Genomic DNA, 20922 nt, shown 5'->3' on the forward strand with positions numbered 1-20922 from the left:
TGAACAGAATTGCGATATTTTCATGATTTGATCATTTTACATATACATTGATTTAGTAGCAGATTTATACAGGTGTATCGGTACGTACCCGACAAACTTTAACCAGCTATTCCATCCACTAGAGCGCTTCGTGTTGCGCAATCAATTCAGCCATTCGATACAATTAACATCATTCCTCAAAATATTAGTAAAGAAACAATATGAAATGATTACTGCGGTTTATAGCCAGTGAATCCACCTAGATTTCACAGTTTATTCCATATTTTTAGACTCAATAAGTAATCTAGGATGTACCTAGAGGTACTACTAAGATATTGCGCAATACTTGCAAAAAATTGTCGCAAAGCGCTCCAGTGGTTAGCACATTTGGAGTAAAAAATGTTATGGGCACTTTGCTGTCCGGTAACATTTTTTTTAATAAAAAATTTATTATTCATATTTTCACCACATGTCACCAATGTTTTATCCTTTGTCAAAGTTTGAAAACCCATCTGGCAATATTTTGTTCGAGTTTCGTTGAATAATGTACGTACGTACCTACGTTGGCGCGCTTTTACAATCACAACGAAATGGCACGGCCCCATTCGTCTCATTTTTAACTATTATTATTTAGTGTGTACGAAAGAGCGAGGACACTTTTTGACACACTTGCTAACAACAGCTGTTGAACGCGAGAAACAATGCAAATGACAGTGACGGAGTGTGGATTTTTTTTATTTATTTTTTGTTTTTAATGGAAAAAAATGTTACCGGACAGCAAAGCGCCCATAACATTTTAAATGTGCTGAGGAATAGCTGGTTAAAGTTTGTCGGGTACTTGCCGATACACCCTGTATATAAAAGAGGGACACGGTTAATACGCACTTATAAAAATCCTTTATCTCAGTAAGGTAATGATAATAAGTGAGTATTTAAAGCCGCGTTTACATCAAAGTTGACAAAACATTGTCAACTTTTAGTTGCTCTTCTCAAATTTAGAACAACAAATGGAAAACTTGTTGCCAAAGAATTGGCGCGAAAGGCAGTAGTGTCAAGAATTAGGCATTATCTCCGAGAAGATGACCTCGATCCGTTGAGTGGTGAGCTGAGGTGTGACGGCAGTGTCAAAAACTGCACTGAGAATGACCAGTAGTGACTTTGAGTATTTTATTTCAATGATCGGACATAAAATCAAGAAACGTGACACAAACTACAGGAAAGCAGTACCCGTTCAAGAAAAGCTAGCAGTTACATTACGTTTTTTGGCTACTGGTGATTCGTACACAAGTCTCTGTTATTTGTTTAAAATCTCAAAATCAACCATTTCACTGTTTGTTATTGAAGTTTGTAAGTTTGCGTGGAGAGGGAACAGTTCTCCACTAGTTTCCTTCCACTTTTAGTTGTCAACTTTCTTTGATCTTTACCGACGCTCCGCGGGAAACCAAAATTTAGTGGAAGATTTGTCTCTCCACAAGTGGAAGACAGAAAAAGTTGCTATTTTGTAGAAAAAACAACAAATTGCCGCAACTTGTGGAAAATTATGCATTTTAAAGATTTTTTCGTTAAAATTGAAAACAATTGTTTACTTGGCGGCCATTGTTATTGATATTGATGTTAAAGTTTTAAGGTTAATTTTTTTCCTCTATTATTTAACCCAAAAATAAGCATAAAATAGGTTCTTAGTTTGGTTTAGTAAAAAATAAATAAAATAACTATTTTAATATTACTATGTCATAACATGGCGTAAAGATAAGATGTGAAACTATCATTTTTTCAATGAAATTGTTATTAAAATGCATTATTTTTCATTTTCTCATTTTTATCTACCTGATACAAAATGTTTTTAAAATAAAATGCGCCTATTATTGACTGATTTAGAAAAACATTTTTGAGTATGGTAATTATTCGGGATCGCTGGCCACGCTTTATACTATTTACTAAAACTAATCCTTTTGATTTACCTTAATTACTATAGAAAAAAATTGACCGGGACTGACATTTGGGAAAATTTTAATTTTAGCATTTTAATTTTTAATTATATAAAATGAAAATTATGGGATTACAGCCAAAATAATTTCTTATGTTGGTATTCCTGATACCATGCGAGTGGCTAGAATTTGTACTCTATGAAAATTAGGTATGTACTATTTTGGCCAAACTCATATAAAATAGAGGTATTTAGGCATGTTTTATAAATAAAGAAATATTAAAAAGGTTAGGTTATTATAGATTAATTTAGGTAAGGTTGGGATATGTTATGTCCGTTTAGGTTAGGTTAAATAAAATATCAATAATAATAAAACTTAAATAAATAATCTATGCTTTTTAAGTAGGCACTATTTTGCCGCAATATTAAATTACATTATTTGTGTATATTAATTTTTTAATTTACGTAATTCAATTATCTCTAGCCGTTCGTTTTGTTTTCGTTTACAAATTAATTGTCCAAAATAATTAACTTATCGGCGGGATGTGCGAAAAAAAATATTGTGGCGTGAAATTGTTGTGCTTTTGGTATATTGGGATTTTTGGAAGTGATTCGACGTAATCTCATTAAAATCCAACATTATACCAGTACGACTCTCAACTAATTCTGATTAAAGGTTTGTTTACATTATATTATTTCACATTTATCGTTTGAATTGTGGGTAATTATTTACCTACAACTACTGTTTTTAATACGCATTTAAAAAAACAATCATTTGATCAACTTAATGACAATAAACAACAACTCTTTGCATTTACGATTCGGAAAAATATTGATATAGGTATATAATATTATTTACGTAAATAATAATTTACGAGAAAATTTTGACAGAACACCGATATGAACATCGCGCATAATTCGCGTTTGTTTGTAGGCAGTGTAGAAAACATGAAAGACATAATCGGCATAATAGACAATCATTCGAGATCGCTGACCACGCACCTGTTAATTATGGGTAAAAAAAATCTTTGTTTCAAGTTGCTAATTTTGTAAACAAAATTACCCGCTATTGTTTTTCTCTTCCGCATGAAGTTGGCTATGATCTATCCACTTATGTAGAATCAGTAATACCAATTGACAGAAATTATTTGAAATGGCTGTCATCCCATACAACGAAAGCGAATTTTCATTTTACGTAATAAAAATTAAAACGCTAAAATTAAAAATTTCCCAAATGCAGTTTTCTTTTATAGTAATTAAGGTAAATCAAAAGGTTTTCACCTTAAGTTTTTTTTTCATTGATTATATATACGTTTCTGCGTTTTACCAAATTTTAATTATCAGGAAACCACAACTGTCTTGTTTGTCAGCAGCTGAAAATTGATATACTTTCATAATTTGGTTATTAAATTTATCCCGTGAATGACCACTATTTGAAATCGAAACATTGTATGAAATGCCTTTGCCATGTTTGGTGACCAGATCTGAATAGCCAGGTACTTCCCTACCATCCTTATCCTCATCTACTTCCCTTCTCCATCCCACTCAGCCACACAACATACTCCAATCGGGAATTATTTTAGTCCCATGCGATGCAGACGTTCCGGGAGTAGTTGGAACCCTTATATAATAATAATGATTTATTGTCTTCTTTTCTTAGTAACATATAGAGATAATGATATCCTCACTGGGATCTCCCGTGTTGAGGATTATAATTTAATTATAAGAAAGTAATATTACAACAAAGTAACATATGTATTTAATTATAAACATATATCATTTAGTTTTTTTTTTAAATAATTTTAAAATAAGTAAGATAGTGTTTTTTTGAATAGTTAAGTTTAGTAGATTCGGTTTTAGTCTGTGTTTGATATCAGTATATTTTCTATTTCAGATCTCCCTATATTAAGTATCCTGCTTTTTATTTAAATGTTATAATGTTGAGGTTTTTGAGTGTGAGTGGTATTTTATTGTAGAGTTTAATACTATGATATAAGAAGCTTTTTTGCCCAAAAGTTGTATTTGTAATTATTTGTTGGATAAGTTTTTGACCATGAGATCTAGTGTTTCTATTGTATGTGTTTGTTGTTATTTCTTGGGTTTTGTACTTATGAATGTAAAGGAGTATAGTATTAGAATATAGTTGTTTAATTGACATGATGTTAAGATTGTTGAAGATTTCGTCAGAGCTAGTTTTACAGGAACTTTCAGTATAATTTTCATTATGGCTTTTTGAGTTTTGATTAGTGGATTTAGTATATTTTTATTTGCACTGCCTCATCCGATAATACTGTATTCTAACAGTGATTGGCAGAGAGCCATGTAAATTTTGATTAAGTCTTTTTTAATGAGCACATTCCTGATAGTTTTGAAAAAATAACTTAGTTTTTTAATTTTATTATCTAAATAGCTAATGTGTTTGGTCCATTTTAAATTTCCATTAATTTTTAGAATTTGATGGTAGTCACATGAATTAAACATAACGATGACAGATTTAGAAGCAGCTATCCACCTAATACTGAGTTTTGGTGCTGAATTTTGGATGCAAGCTGAATTTCTGCTACGCGTGGTTAATACTCATATTGCGTATGATGTGAGTACATATTGTCTACTCATGTCGCAAACAACTTATCGTGCACAGTCCATCCACATCGCTACTGAAATCACAAAACACGCTTCTCCTCCAATCATTCTTAGAACGAAAAAAGTAAAATGCTTTCATAACCTCACTCACCACCAAAAAGTTTCTGTAGCTGTCATTTTTATATCCTGACATTCTTTGTTGACTGTTTCGTTCTTAGCGTTGATCTAAAGCACTCGTATTGTTACAAGATGTCTGACACAAATGATGCCATGCTTAAAGTCTCAACGACATGATTATGAACAATCTCTCCCGGCTGGTCGCGGGAGACTGGCGTCGGCAACGAGTTTACAAAATGTCGGTAACGTGTACCTGTGTACGAATCTCCATGCACTTGTATGGCGGTAGTCACCAATAGAATTTAAAAAAATCCTCGTGGACGTGTTTCGTGATCCAAATATTTATGTTTCTCCATGATTACGAAATACAAATGGGATGGAAATCAACGATATCAGGCAAGTGAGAGATATGACAGTGTAAGTGAGACAGGTGTAAGTGAGCTAAATGGTCTTTAAAAGTAAATGGCGACATTTGTTTTCATTTCTATGGGCCTTGAAGTGTTCTTAAAAGTATTACAGGTACATGTTTTTAATTGCAGAGCAAGGAAATTGTGCGCTCCCTGATTGGTTTCGCTGCAACTCTGGGGCCTGCATCCCTTCTCTGTACAGGTGTGATGGTGAACCGGAATGCCCCGATAGTTCTGACGAAGCCCACTGCTCTGGTAAGCACCACTACCTTTTTTTCTTTCTTCCATGATAAAAATAATCAATGACTGAATCGAAGACTCCCAATGCCGTTGACTGGCTGAATAACCTCAACATCCCTCTATAACCTCAACGATTAGATCTGATATATTTTAATCACAGACATAGGAATTAATAGACGAGAAGATAATGGCGAGGGGTAAAATCAACTGTTGAAGAACGAAGGGGGTAAGGCTGACTGTGATTCGTCAATAAATCAATCTGACAGTAAACAGGCATCTCGCATTATAATATCACCATTTAGTTCTTAAAAGTAAAATCTGCTTTTGAATGAATAGACATTTTTACATGGGAGCGCAAATTACTCGCCACGTTATGAACTAATTTGCGAAGTCCAAATTCGGCAAAGTAAGGCAGCTTCTATTTTCAGAGTCGTAGTTAGTTTCAGAGTATTTAGTTAAGACACTTTTACAAATGTTTCATAATTTACTTACCCCAGTAAACAACGATGAGCACACTTGAGAATCGCTACATTGTGATGTGATAGTATATGTTTCTAAAACTGATCCATATAATACGGTGTGAATAAGCTTAAAATAAAGTAAAATAATGCTTACTTATGGAATGTAATACGACAATTGGGTTTATTCTCTTTTTCACATCTATTTTTACAAGTTTTCATATCACAAGTCAACATTTTGCAGTGTTGTTTCGTAAAATGAACCGATGATGCCTCGACCATAGTTCGCACAAGAATGATGACTTCACGTTTTCAAATTTCACTTGAGGCCATACGCGAGCACAGCCGGCTCCAATGGAACCGGTATGGGGAGTGGGGATAATACGCTTTTAATCACTTAGGGCAGGTCTACTAATATTCATATGTCTATGATTTTAATAATGTTTTCACCATAGATAATAAATATAAACAAATAGCGATATGGCATGGATGGAAGCATGCAGATTGTTGCCGAGCTATGATCAAACTGCACAGAATATCAATGCAAATTATGCGTTTCGTGAGGGCACCGCTGTGCGTAAATGAGATTTTCAGTAGTATGGGTGACACACGTTTGATACTAAAATCCCGCGTATACCAGTGCATCTAAAACAATGAAACTTTAGAAAATATTAGAGCTTTTTATTCAATTCACCAAGCTTTGATAATTTCTATTGACATTTTCAGTACATACTTACTTTGGTGTTGGCTAATCTTGATATATAAAAAGTCAGTCTGCTTATGTTTGTGCTCGCAAAACTTAAAAACTAGTTTAAGGATACCGCGGAAAATTTCTGTTATATCTCTGCTCTACTTGCAGATTTCTGTGTTGGGACCTCTTTAATAAAGTAAAAGGTTCTTTACTATAATTGCGTTTATTTACGTTACAATAAATAAGTCTGGATTTAGCTACACTGTTCATTACCCGAGGGTTGGTAATTCTCTGTTTTTTAGAAGCTTGTTGTCTGGCAATAATATCCCACAGGCAATTGTTACACACTAGCGACATCTGTCGGACTCTGGAGTAAGCTTTATGACAGGAGCCATCTATTGCTTGAATACCCAACTTATTACCATACATCACAATTTCAAAGTTTGTTCTTATTAGTGCCAGGAGTATTTAGACAGTGATTTGAATGGTAGGAAAAGTCGAGAGTCTGAGTCATATTTAACGCAATATATTGACGTCGGAATGAAATACGGAATCGAATTAAAGTCGATGTAATGTAGTTTTTTAACAGTAGCATTGTGGTATACAGTAGTGAATGGTGGAAGAAGTTGTAGGCGCTTGAGAAAGACATTAGCAATATCGAAGCATCGCGAGGTCCAGTAGTGTTTTTAAAATGTTAAATTTCAAATTAATTGAATTTGAAAAAGTGTAGTGTACATATACGTCGATTCTTACATAGTACTTATCAGTTCAAGTGGTACATGACCGTATATTGGCCGGAGACTGCAATCATCACATATCTAAATAACATTGAAATGAGACTTATGTTTCTTGTAACCATCATAAACTATCAATAAATTGATTCTTTATCCCCCGGTGCCAAAAAAATCGAACTGCGTTCCGGCCAACAGATGGTCAACTGAATTTTACACACATATTCACTGCAATAGAACCCTCAGCGAAACACCGAACAAAAGTGTGACTTGACGTGCATGTTTGCATGTCGTGATTTATTAAAAAAGTATGCATTTGACCGCTTTTACATATAAAAAATTGGAGTTTTGATTAACTGGTAAACTGAAGTATTTTCAGCATGTTTTTGAAAAAAAAAGTGAAAATAAGTATAGTTAACCTGTTATACTTAGGAGCTATCAGTACTTATGTTAATGTTTGTTTAGACGCTTACAAGCAGGACAGTCCATTGGTTTGCGAAAGAAACGAGAGGAAATGTGCAGATGGTCTACAGTGCATCACGGAGGACTTGTTCTGCGATGGAGAAATGGATTGCATGGACTCGAGCGATGAGGACCATTGCACGGTAAGAGAAAGAGTTTCTTATTTTTTAATTTATCTCAACTCTCTTGTTCTCTCTTTCATTTGCATTTTCCATATCTCTTTTGTATAGCCATGTACCCACGCTCGTTCTTGGTTTTACGCTCATTTGAACACGTCTCAACGTGTGTACCTTTTCGCTCGTTGCTTTATTAGTTCAATATTGAAACAACGGCTCGTTGCGAAAAATATTCAAGGGTCGTAATTCTTGCTCGATATTCAACAGAAATTAACGATTTAACTGAGCGTCTTGGTGACATATCTATGGCGTCTTGTGTCTAACTGCTCGAGCATGTGAACACAACGAAGAGCATGGTTCCAAGTTAACATGTTTGATCGAGCCGAACCGTCGATCGTGAATATTTGTTTAGCTTATATATCCATTAATCGAGATTTTGTAATTGAATTATTCTCAAATGCCACGACGAATTACCATCGACCCGTCCGTTTTATGTGTGGCAGATGTTTTGTCCTCGTTTTCAGTACTTATTCAAAATATTTTAAATATATTATGTACTTTTATTGTAATAATAACGATTACTGTATATAATTAATGTAATGATTCATGTTTATGTGACTTCTACTGGAAATATATACTGAATGAATAGCACCGGGACGTGCTGATAAGCAGTGTCGAGATTGATGGCAATTTTTTTAGCGAGTCCCATTTCCTGCCAACTGTTTGGCGCCAGTGAGACTAAGGCATCTCCAATTGGGGTATGTGGTAAGGCTGAATGTAGTGTGGTAAGGCTGAATGTACTGGAGAAGTACATGGATATTCAGATCTGGTCATCAAACAAGGCTAAAGCCAATCTAACCAATGTTTCAATTCCGAATGGTGGTCTTTCACAAGATTTTTAAATTGATAAATTGTGAAATAACATAAATTAATAATTTATTTATTTATTTATTAACGGACATCGTCCAAATTACAAAATAATAACACGAAAAAGTAAAATGAAAAATACAGGACTAGACAAAGGTACATGAAAGCAAAGACATATGGTAGATATAATATAATAAAATAAAGTGACAAGTCGAATCAAGTCAAGAATACGCCGTGGGTCAGGACCACAGGACACTTATAATATTCCGTCACTTGTTTAGCGACTGGCAAAAATCATTCAGACTTATCCCAAAAAAGTTAAGGTTTTGACTTGAGTTGACCAGTCTACACATTCTGGACAATGGTGAATAATATCCATAATTTGTCGAATGATGATTGAGGAAGAGCAGTTCATTATTTCTGAGTCTTTGCGAGGGGATATTGAAGGCAATAATGAATAATGATTTGAATCCGCGACATCCGGTTTGCCAGAGACACCGTATTGGCGTGATATTGATCGATACACTAGGACTCCAGCCTGTGGGGTGAAGATTGCCTCGGTGATAGCCAACCTCCTCACCTTTCTCTTCTCTTCCCCACTACCTTCAGCCTTACAACATCCCCCAATCGGGAAAGCAATAGTCTAACTCCAGAAGGTTTGGAACAGTTAGAAATTTTGTGCAGAATTCACAAATTTCCTTTTGCCTGGTATTATTTTGGCCATATTTACATCCTACCGTCTGACGCGCGGGTGTTGTCATTTGTTTGCTGTAGGATATGTCCTTAATTAATAACAATAACAACTTAACATTGTGTGAAATTAACTGAATAATGTAATATCATAATAGTGCGTGATCATATAATAAATTAACACGAAAAAACCAATAATAATCACCATTTTGCGATATTGAATCCCACATAAATATCAGTGACAGTGACTTAATTCTTACCCACCCACTGAAATAAATTAATATGTCATTCGAATCACTTAACCAAAAATTTACAGAAACAATGAATGATTTTTAAACACATAAATTATAAACTAAACTTACACTTCTCAATTATACCAAATCCATCAAATTTCATAATTTTAACTCCTTCCAAACACGACGTCTAATTTTTGATCAAATCATATTGTTTAAAATCCTAAATAATGGTCTGGACTCACCAGAACTTACCAATTTAATAAATCTTAATATTCCGTCTAGATCAACCCGACAATCTGATTTATTTTACTTGCCCTCGTGTAGACCAAATATTCGAAAAAAATCCCCAATTCCTCACATATGTGCAAAATATAATACAAAATTTTACAGCATTGACAGTTTTAGTAATAACCTAAAGAAATATCGATATGAAGTAATGCGTACGATCGATTATTAATATGAGAGTATGAAATGTATCGGGAGCATCTCCTATCCTCTTCCTATTTTATTCTTCCTCTCCCCTTCCTTTAACCCAAAATTAATTTTAAGATATTAACTTCATTTTCAATGTACTTTAGCAAAAGAAACTTCTGTGGCTTGACTTCAGTTAACTTTTATATTTATCATTGTGTATTATGTAAAAGCTGTTTGTTTCTTACAAATAAATAATTATTATGTTTTTTTTTCGTATTTCAGATGGCATGCCCGGGTTTCCTATGTGACAATGGACACTGCATAATAAAGGCTTGGACTTGCGATGGAAGGAATGACTGCGGGGATAACAGTGACGAAATAGCCTGTTGTAAGTTCCATCTTCGATAGCTGCGACGTTAATGTTATTTCCAAATTTCCCTAAAATCTCTCCAGAAATATTCCTCAGAAATTCACCGAATATCCCTAAAAACTACGCAGAGTATTTCTGAAAATCTGTTTTCTGGGGTGGTGTTAAAAATATATTTTTTTGCATTTACCCTATTGAATTGTTTTTGTAAATAATAAAAAAATTATAAGACTTAATTTTCATCTTACGAATTAGGTACCTACCTAGATTTTTTTTATTCTAATTGGTTTAATTTGATTTTATTACTGTTCAGGGGACGAGGCGCTTGTGTGCGAGATAAAGCACGGTCGGTACTTGTGCGCCGACAACTCAAGCTGTATCCAGAACGACAAGGTCTGCGACAAGACCCCCGACTGCAAGGACGGATCGGATGAAGGAGGGGAATGCAATAATCGTAAGTTGCTACTTCTCAATTGCCAATTTTTGTTCTAATTTTATCATACATTTTCTTCCCATTGTCTTATTCGGGTCAGGTATAGCTATCGCCTCGACAAGGAGCCTCCAAGCGCCCCTTTCCTGCGCTTCTTTGGCAGCCTCCGTCCATAGCATGCCCAGCCTCTAGAGATGCGTGTACCAACTTTGCCTGACGTCTTTCCTCTGATGAATTTCTTTTTCTTTCTTCTCTTTCCTCTCATGGCCAAAATATTTTTGGCACAGATACTTTGCACGGAACTTCCTTATTCAGACCTTTAATATAGTCTTTATGATGCATTTATCAGATATATTTAGTCATTTTATGCTACTTATCTTATTATCCAGTTAAAACATAACCTAACTTTACATTGTTACCAGCCGATAAGAACTGCGTCCACGCCAAATGCGGCGGCGGCTGTGTGAACTCACCGGCAGGCGCGGTGTGTTTCTGCCCGCCGGGCTACAACGAGACTGCGGGGGACTCTCACGGTTGCCAGGACATTGACGAGTGTCAGACGCCCCACATCTGCTCACACACCTGTCACAACGTACCGGGGACTTATCACTGCCAGTGCCAAGAGGGCTTCAAGTTGCAAAACGACAATAGGACCTGCAGAGTTACCGGTAATTTAATTCTTTTTTTTCCTAGCCGAGAACACTCTCGTCCTGGCTGTCGCCCAGTGGCAATGCGTATCCCTACAAGTTAGATGGAGAGTCATCCTCTAACCACCTCATACTTCGACGTATGACAGGTCTCATACAAGCCTAGTATAAATTAGTTTAACTATTGTTACACTGGTATATATTTCTTTTGAATTATGCATTGTCTTACTGTCTTAATAGTGTTTTTGTGCACACATTAATTGTTCTTTAATTTATTGCTTGTAGCTTGATTATCACTGTATTGTAAAAGCCATTTTATGGCGTTTGAATAAATTAATAAACAAGTGCTAAATGTACATACCTAGATATATAATAATTTTCTTCATAGGTGTTAAGATTGTCAAATTGAGAATTGTACAGTAATTGGATAATCTATCTGTTGTGCAGTAAATAAAAAAAATATATATATATATATTAATTTTTTTTGTTTTTTGCATTAGGTAGGTACTTTTTATGTTATGATTTTTTTAACAATATCTTAGACAGGAATAGGCCCTGAGGGAAATATTTTCCCTTTTTCATCTTTGGGGATGCTGTGTGGAGTGTAAAATATCAGGGTAAGGTATCATGTGAGTAAGATTCAGGGAAAAATCTTGTTTGCTGCCGTTGACAATAGGCATAATCAAAAAAATCATTTCTCTGAGTTGTTCTGGGGAAACTACAGGGTTTTCCAATAAGAGGTGTTATTTTGATATTCAATCGTAAAAGATCAATGGTTTCATTGCTTGTGTGGCACGTAGCGCCGTTTTTTTGAAAGAAAACGCTGTCCAGATCAATACCATCCAATTCCGGTCATAAAAAATCATTAATCATCTCTCGATAGCGATCGATTCACCGTAATTGTTGCTCCAGGCTCATTTTCGAAAAAGTAAGGTCCAATGACTCCGCCGGACCATAAACCGCACCAAACAGTCACACGTTGAGTACAGAGAGACTTTTCAACATTAACTCTTGGGTTTTCCGAGCCCCAGATGCGACAATTTTGCTTGTTGACGAAGCCACCGAGGTGGAAATGGGCCTCATCACTTAAGATGATTTGCATTTGATTCACACAAGTGAATTTTAATAATTTCAATGTGTTGTTGAAGCGTGTATCGTTCCATTTTTATTAATGGCATAGTTTCTACTTGTCAAATGCCAAAAAATGACAGCTTCAAAAGTAACATCTACCGAAATGGCGGGCTATTCAAAATAACACCTCTTATTGGAAAACCCTGTACTTATGGTAGGTTAAATACTATTTTTATAAATATATAAACATATTTTCTGGTAAGGCGTAACAATTGACAAATACATTGTCTTGCAAAAAAAAACAAATGACGGCAAATTTAGCATCGGCACACCAAGAGTTAAGCGAGGTTCATTACCATTAATAATATTCTTCCAAATAATTCCAACAGGTGGCGATGCAGTAATGGTGTTCAGCACACTTAGTCAAATCCGTGCTTTGAACCTACCTTCAGAGCGCTACTTTACCGTGTCAAGGAAAGTCAAACAGGTTAGCCATTTATGATAATTTTACATTTTTTAAACATTATATTTTAGTATAATTTATTCTTATTAGTGCATCTTTTTCAAAATTTGAACTGACAATAATTTTTAGTACTATTAGTTTCACAAAAAATCACATTTAAAAAAGTCATCAAATGACCATTCAGGGTCATTTGAAAGGTCCCTATCAAATTGTAATAAGCTGACAAGCTTAACAACATGATTGTGTCATCTTCTGCTGTTCACAATTTGTTCAAAAGCTGAAACGGATTTAGAATCGTCAAAAAGACAAAATGACCATTTGATGATAATGTTACATTTGAATATCTGTAAAATAATCCGTCCTTAATTGTTTCCTCAGGCTAATGGGGTGGACTTTGACGGAACCCACGTTTACTGGACGGAGACGGCACTGGGAGATGAGGGACTGGTCAGATCCTTTCTGAATGGAACGGATAAAGAGGTATGTATAATTTATTGAAATAATTTTTATAATTTATACCTATCAATAGGGTATTTTTTTTTTTTTTTTTTTTTTATATTTACTCCACACAGGAGGCCCTGAAGAAAATAATTTCCCTCAGGGCCTATGTCATCTTTGGGGATGCTGTGTGGAGGGAAATATATAATATTTATTTCAATATGGAAATAGGTTACCATAGATTCACTCAGCATAAATGATCGGTTATTCTGAAATGTATCAACAAATACTATGAAAGAACCCTCAACTATATTGAGCCCAAAATATTCAACAAACTACCAATGACAATTGATTGAAAACACCAATAGATGAAGGAAATGTGAAGAGGTTGAAGAGACTCCAATTCACCTATGGTGCCAATGTCCTGCCCTGGTGGGAACTAGGCTCAGATACCTGGGGAGACATACAGTAGAACCAGAAGACATAGCCACATACCCAATGACAACCCTGCTGAACTTTATTAACTCTTTGCACGCGGCCGTATCAACTGTTGTTACGGCAAAAAGTCCACACTCACACGCGGCTGTATCAACAGTTGATACGGAAATTTTGACAGCAGATATTCCAGCGCTCTTTCGTCATAAATGTATTTTTTGCTCACTTGGACATTCGTAGAACTATCACGATGCTGACATCTACAAGAATTTCTCAAAAATAAAATTGATCATAAAAAAAGATCGATAATGAAGTGGGCCTCTTCGCGCCTTTTAGTCCTTTAGTTTACATTTTTGTCAACGGATGGCGTTAGTACTAGTATGTCATTCATAACTAAAAATGATAAATGATCATGGTGTCCCACTTTTGTCTATCAACGCAGTGGCCTAAGTACACGCACGCCAAGTGAATGGCGGGACCACATTCAAAAGATACGGTACGTCTTTGTATGAAATTTTATGTTTTTGTTTTTATAAACATCTAAGAGTGTTGACACACGAGGATTTGTTTCATATTGTGGAGAATAATCTATTATGTCTATATAGTCCAATAAATCATGCCAGAATGCTATAATTTGACATTTAATTGCGTGCATAGGTATTTGAAAATATGTACCGTGTACGGGTATGGATAAAACGGAGCAAATTAACGCATTCAAAAGGATAAAGGGACTGGGTTGTTGTTAAAGGATTGAGATAATATGGGAGATGGCACAATGGGCCTATTGCCTAAGTGCTCACAGGAACTACGTGTAAATCGTCTCCGCTTTAAACAAAAAAAAAAAAAAATGACAGTTAAAAATTACACTATTTATACTGCTTAAGTCAAATATAAAATCTATCTGTATAAATAAAAATGTTCGTTTATTCAAAATCTTAATTATCCAAAAGTTCTTCACTGATTGCTTTGAAATTCTGACACAACTTTGCATTCGAATACGCGTGTGTTTTTATATACCTATATTATATAGATATCACCTGTGATAGTTAAAAACATGCTCTTTGTCACCTGTAACAGGTAAAAACATCCTTTTTTAAAATCTGTTGGATAAACATGCTTTTTTAAAACAGCGCCATCTGTTGGACGTAAAAGCAACATGCACTATTATTTCTCTATCTGTACAGACAGACTAATCCACAGCAACATGTGGAGTGGTACAAATAGTCTAAAATAAATAATAAAATGGCTAACAGATACAGATTATTTTTTCGATTTTTAGTGAAAATATTACTAATTTATTTATTTTCAATTTACTTTAAACCTGATGAGACGGGTAAAATTTTGTAAATATATCAAATCCAAATTTAATATTGAAAATTAGATTTGAAATGATAGACGCAATTCTACAAAATTTCATGGACAGTAACGAAATGTACTAAAATCTTGTAAAACCTAACTCAACGCACTGCACACTGTAGTGCACTTCAAGGTAGTCATAATGTCTCTGGACTGCAAATGTAGCCAGCAGCACAATAGGAGTTAAGTGCTTTTTGTGAACATAACAGAACCAGCAGAAATTTCCAGAGCGGGTTTTGCAAGTCAACAACTCATATATGACTTATGAAAATTTATCATTTAATTACATAATATGTTTTCAATGCATAGATGCTGACAAACTATGTAAGTAGTTATGCCGGTTTATTGTATAATTATTGAAGTTGCAACTGGGACCTTCGAACTCAGGATCTCTGTCTTTTTGGAATAACGTAAACAAACCATTTAAACAAATTTATTAATTAAATTATTGATACATGATTATTTTGTGTAATTTTTGTCGATATAATATCTCATTTTATCCTGACTGTATTCTTATCCTTTCCCAGACCCTGATGAAGACAGGTGTGGGTTGGCTGGAAGATGTGGCAGTAGACTGGCTGACGGGCAACCTGTACTTCACTGATGAGCTGCTGCAACACATCGGAGTCTGCTCCAGTGATGGACTGCATTGCGTCATTCTCTTCAGCAAGTCCATTCACAAACCCAGGGCTGTGGTTCTGCATCCTCTGATTGGGTACGTAGCAATCAGTTCCTTGACAAAACAGAACACTGAAGGAAAGTGAAGAAAAATAAAATAAACCAATAACAAACATAACCTAATCAGAGGCGGTTCCTTGGTACGTGCATTTGTGCATTGCACTGCTTGTCTTCAGTCTTCAAATAACGACTTACAGCAACATCTGTGCCCCAGTCATCGATGTACGAAAGTATAGATCCAGTCATAATTCCTGTCAGGTTATTATTTGGGCAATATTCTACTACAAGACTCCCGCACAAGAGCAAGCAGACCGTGCATACCCCGATATGCACAGAACCATGTTTTTGTATCGAGACAGCCTGACCTAGCCGAAACGGTGACATGAGCGAGTATACACTCATTAACGTCTCTTAATTCATCCTGTGGATTATTGAAGCGACTTGATGTTGAGTGAATTTCATCTTATTTTGATCATGCGTAATCCAATGCGTCTTGTTTGTATTCGCTTAGAAATACTAATGTACAATGTTAGCGACTAACGGAGAATTCAAACGTTTTCGCTTTATTTTCAATTGCGTGTCTTTTACTCTCGAGAGGTTTTCGGGAACGCTGACGTAGCAGTATTATTTTACAAATATAATTTACAGTAATAGATTAATAATTTAGTTAATAGAATGAATTGCTGTAGGTAATTTGCTCCACCTAAATTACATACACACTAGGTACTTTTAAAAAGTGAAATGCACTGCTGGCAATCTGTAACTGGCCGCCTCTGAACCTAACCTCACCTTACTTAATCTAAATGTGCTTCCAATTTTATCAGCGATAACTTATTGAAGCTTAAAGCTCATTTTTATAATTAATTAATGATAAAGATTACATAATATCAACAACTCTGAATGAAAATATAAAACAAACAAACACAGAAAATAATTGACAACCGTTGCCTTATTATTTTCTTCGTTTGTCTGTTTCATGTTTTTATTAGCTACGTACTGATTTACACTGAGCTAAGTCAAAAAGGGACGAAGTATCCCGCTTCTAAAGCGGCTGCACACACCTTTACCAATCCGTCAGGCGACTCATGATCGACAGTACATTCTATTTATCCCTTTATAAATGCGCAAAGAATTGCTTGGCGCGAACAATACTTTTTCCCAAAAACGCAACTCCTGAAACCAAATGCGTTATAATAATAACAATTATCATTGTAGGAAACTGCAATTCAATTTTTTTTTTCAGTGTTACTGTCACTTCAATTTTCTGTTTTGTCATTGTACCGTTTTAATATGTAACCATTGGCAATATACTTTTCTGCATCCAACCTAAACTTCTCAAAAAATTATTCATGTAATTACTTGCAGTCGTATGTACTGGACCGACTGGGGCGACAGACCGCAGATAGTGGCGGCTGATATGGACGGCTCGGAAGACAGAGTCATAGTTCGCACCGAGCTGGTGTGGCCCAACGGACTGACCATCGACTACCCGAGCAACCGCCTCTACTGGGTGGACGGACACTACTCCAAACTGGAGACGGCCAACCTGGACGGGTCTGACCGAAAGGTATTATAACTGATGCCGAAGCTAACCTTACCTAACCTAACCTTACCTGGACAGGAGTGACAGATAGGTATTTTAACTAATCCTGAATCTAACCCAACCTAACCTAACCTGGGCGGGAGTGACAGAAAGGAAATTTAACTAAACCTGAACCTAATCTTACCTAGCCCAACCTGGCCATCCAGGCACAGATTTTTTTCCTGCTTTATGTCCGGGTTAAATTTTTTTTTTTTTTTTTTTAAACATACAACAAAACGATGTTGTATTCCCAAGAGTTATTGAACTCATTAAGGGATCGCCAATTGGTAGTTTTCAAATAGAAGAGTAAAAAAAATTAAAAAAGCGTTTTGTACAGAAAAATTAGATTAAAAATTAAAAATTAAAAATAACCAACCCAACCCAATGTGCAGACACAATGTATGAAGAAAACATTTACAAAACATTTCACAGAAGCAACATACAGACACAACATATGAAGAATCACTTTACAGATATGTTACAAAAAAAATTGTCTTATAAGACTTTATGAATTTTTATAATCACTCATTTGATTTATGTACTGTTGGTGTCAAAAAGTTGAAAAAGTATCCTCAATGATGGACTATATAAATGCATAAAAACAAAATCAGGAAAATACATTAAAAAGTACGGGGCCAAAAATAAACAGACCTAATACAAGATGTTTTACATTCAAAATACATGAGAAGATTATAAAAGCTCATCATCTCTGGATGTACAAAGTTTGGTATTTGGAGATAATTAGGACGGCTATCAGAAACAGAGTTTGTACCTACTTATGACTCGTTTTCCAAATAACATTTGAAAAAATAGGATTTCAATATATCGTTTCGAGATTTGTTAGAGGCATATACCTGTCTTAATTCTTCAGGCAATTTGTTATAGTTAGTGTAGGCAATATATTCTAATGATTTCAGTCCGAACTTTGTTGAGTGTATTTTTGATATATGTAGTTTGTTGTGTTGTCGTGTATTATATTGGGACGGGATGTTTTTCCATTTCGTTTAAATTAGTATTATGATAGAATAATATTGTGTCATCAGCATAAAGTTGAAGGGTACCTTTCAACCCCCATTTTGCAATATCATTTATATAAATCAAGAATAATAAAGGCCCGAGAATCGAGCCCTGTGGTACACCACATGTTATATTTCTATGATCACTTGATTCTTTTCCAATAACAACCGAAGAGCACCTACCCGTAAGATAACTAGATAAAAGTTTTAGATTTTTGCCCACGATGCCCAGATATTCAAGCTTTTCTAACAGAATCTTATGATCAACCGTATCGAACGCTTTTTTGAGGTCTATGAAAATGCCCGCTGCATATTTTCCTTGATCTAAGTGTTTTTGAAGAGTTAGTATAAAATCAAAGGCAGCACATTTCGTGTTGGAGAATTTTCTGAACCCATATTGTTGAGGCGTGAGAATATTATTAGTTGTGAGATATTTTGTTAGTCTATTTTTGATTACATGTTCAAATACTTTGGAAAAGACTGGGAGTATTGATATTGGACGATAATTAGATGGATTTTTTTTGCAGTCTTCTTTGTGAATTGGAACGATTTTTGCTAGCTTTAATTGATCCGGAAACAGTCCACTCGCTAATGATTGATTAATGAGAATAACAAGATGATCCGCTAATTTTTCTTTACAGAATCCGAGTAAGTTAGTTGTCATACCATCGACCCCTGGAGATGCATTAGTTTTTAGTTTTGATATAATTTTTAAAACTTCTAGTTTGTTTGTATTGGTCATGTAGAGGGACTGTAATGGCTTTGGTTCCACGTTTATTGTATTTACGTCATCTGAATGAGATGGGATGCTCGCAGCTAGATTTTCACCAACCGATGTAAAGAAGTCATTAAACGCTGTACATATCTGCTTCGGGTCATTTATGTCTATATTATTGATGGTAAGAGTTTCAATTTTATTTGTCAAGTTCTTTGGACTGTTAGTTATGATTGAATTTACTGTTTTCCAAGTTTGTCTTGGATTATGTATGTTTTCTTTAAAAATATCTGTGTAATATTTTGTTTTGGCGAAACGTCTGTAATTAGTTACCGAATTTCTCGACTTATTTTTAAGTGATATAAGAAGACTGTTTAGCGGATCTTTTTTCCACTGTTTGTAATAAGTATTTCTTTCTCTAATAAGAAGATCTAATTTTTTGTCAAACCATGGTGTATTACCTTGCTTAGGGTTTCCTATTCGTAACCTTGGCTTAAATTTGCAAGTGTCAATCGCTGTTTTGATATATTTAAAAAATTGATTAAAATTTTCGGTTATATTGGTAGTGTTGTGAGAAAACGGTTGGGTTTCAAAATATGTTCTCAGAGCCCTCTTATTGATACTGATGTTTATGTTTGGTGGTATTCTGTTGTTAGAGTGGTGTTTCAAAGAGTTTTGGTAGTCTAACATCATTATACTGTGATCACTTATCTGGTTATCAATATTGGAGGTCGTTGAAGATATGTTTTCTCTATTTGATATAATATGGTCTAAAAGAGAACTGCTGGTTTCCGTAACTCTCGTGGGATGTGTATTATTACATATGAAATAATTATATGAAAATAAAGTGTTGATGTATTTTTTTGTTGTGTCATTTTTTTTAAGAACATTAATGTTGAAATCCCCCAAGATGAGTGTATCTAGGCTACTTTTTTGTAATATAGATTCAAGAGATACTAGAAAATCATTTATATTGTTGTTAGGTTTCCTGTATATACCATATATATTTAATGGTTTAAAATGTTTATATTGAACCCTAACTCCTAAAAAAGAGTTTTCATTTGACCACTTTTCAATAACTTCACAGTTAAATGTTTTGTGAGTATATATCGCCACTCCTCCTCCTCTTCCAGTAGTCCGGGAAGCAAAATTACCCTGGTAGCCATCGATGTTGAACAATAATCCTTCTCCATCTCCCAGCCATGTTTCGGTGACAACTAAGACGTGCACAGTATCCGGTATCCTTTTGAGCGTTTCTTCTATTTCGTCTACTTTGTTTCGAATACTTCTGGCATTAATGTACAGGACTCTCAAGCTATTTTTTTCAAGCTATTTTTTTAATCTTCCCCACAGGAAAAACTAAACCCTTCCACACACTTACAATTACTGTGTGACTATCTACACATGTTATATATGTCTACCTTTTGAAGTTTATCTCCCTAGTTCTGGTGCAGACACAACACAAAAGTGGAAAAGTACGACCAGTGTGCAGACTGCACATAAAAGTGGATTTGTAGCTTTTTACTTGCTGAAATTTTACCCTAAAGTGGTTTTAGATAATTTTTAAATAATCTGTCTTTTCCCATATATATTATTTTTAATATTTCTTCCGACTTTATGTCCGGGTTAAATCTTCCCCACAGGAAAAACTAAACCCTTCCACACACTTTTCCACAAATGATCATCTAGTCAATCCAAGTTATGCAAGTGCATTATATAAGCAAAATAAATACAAAACAATACAAGAACAACACGTCAACTCACCAGAGATCAAATGGGAAAATAATTCACCGACTCCAGATATTT

At 34.9% G+C, this 20922-nt stretch overlaps 1 protein-coding gene across 1 annotated transcript in view; it reads left to right on the forward strand.

Annotated features, from left to right (window-relative positions):
* Positions 1 to 20922, forward strand: part of yl (Putative vitellogenin receptor yl) — a 77537-nt gene that overhangs the window by 3701 nt on the left and 52914 nt on the right. Inside the window, exons 3-11 of the mRNA XM_089648973.1 lie at positions 5146 to 5268; positions 7599 to 7738; positions 10201 to 10306; positions 10599 to 10739; positions 11138 to 11383; positions 12823 to 12920; positions 13275 to 13376; positions 15653 to 15840; positions 17169 to 17370. Coding sequence (XP_089505099.1) covers positions 5146 to 5268; positions 7599 to 7738; positions 10201 to 10306; positions 10599 to 10739; positions 11138 to 11383; positions 12823 to 12920; positions 13275 to 13376; positions 15653 to 15840; positions 17169 to 17370 — 1346 coding nt within the window. The remainder of the gene's footprint in view (positions 1 to 5145; positions 5269 to 7598; positions 7739 to 10200; positions 10307 to 10598; positions 10740 to 11137; positions 11384 to 12822; positions 12921 to 13274; positions 13377 to 15652; positions 15841 to 17168; positions 17371 to 20922) is intronic.

The sequence above is a fragment of the Hesperophylax consimilis genome, chromosome 28 (assembly GCF_061612785.1).
Source record: "Hesperophylax consimilis isolate HC1 chromosome 28, BYU_Hcon_1.0, whole genome shotgun sequence".
NCBI lineage: Eukaryota > Metazoa > Arthropoda > Insecta > Trichoptera > Limnephilidae > Hesperophylax > Hesperophylax consimilis.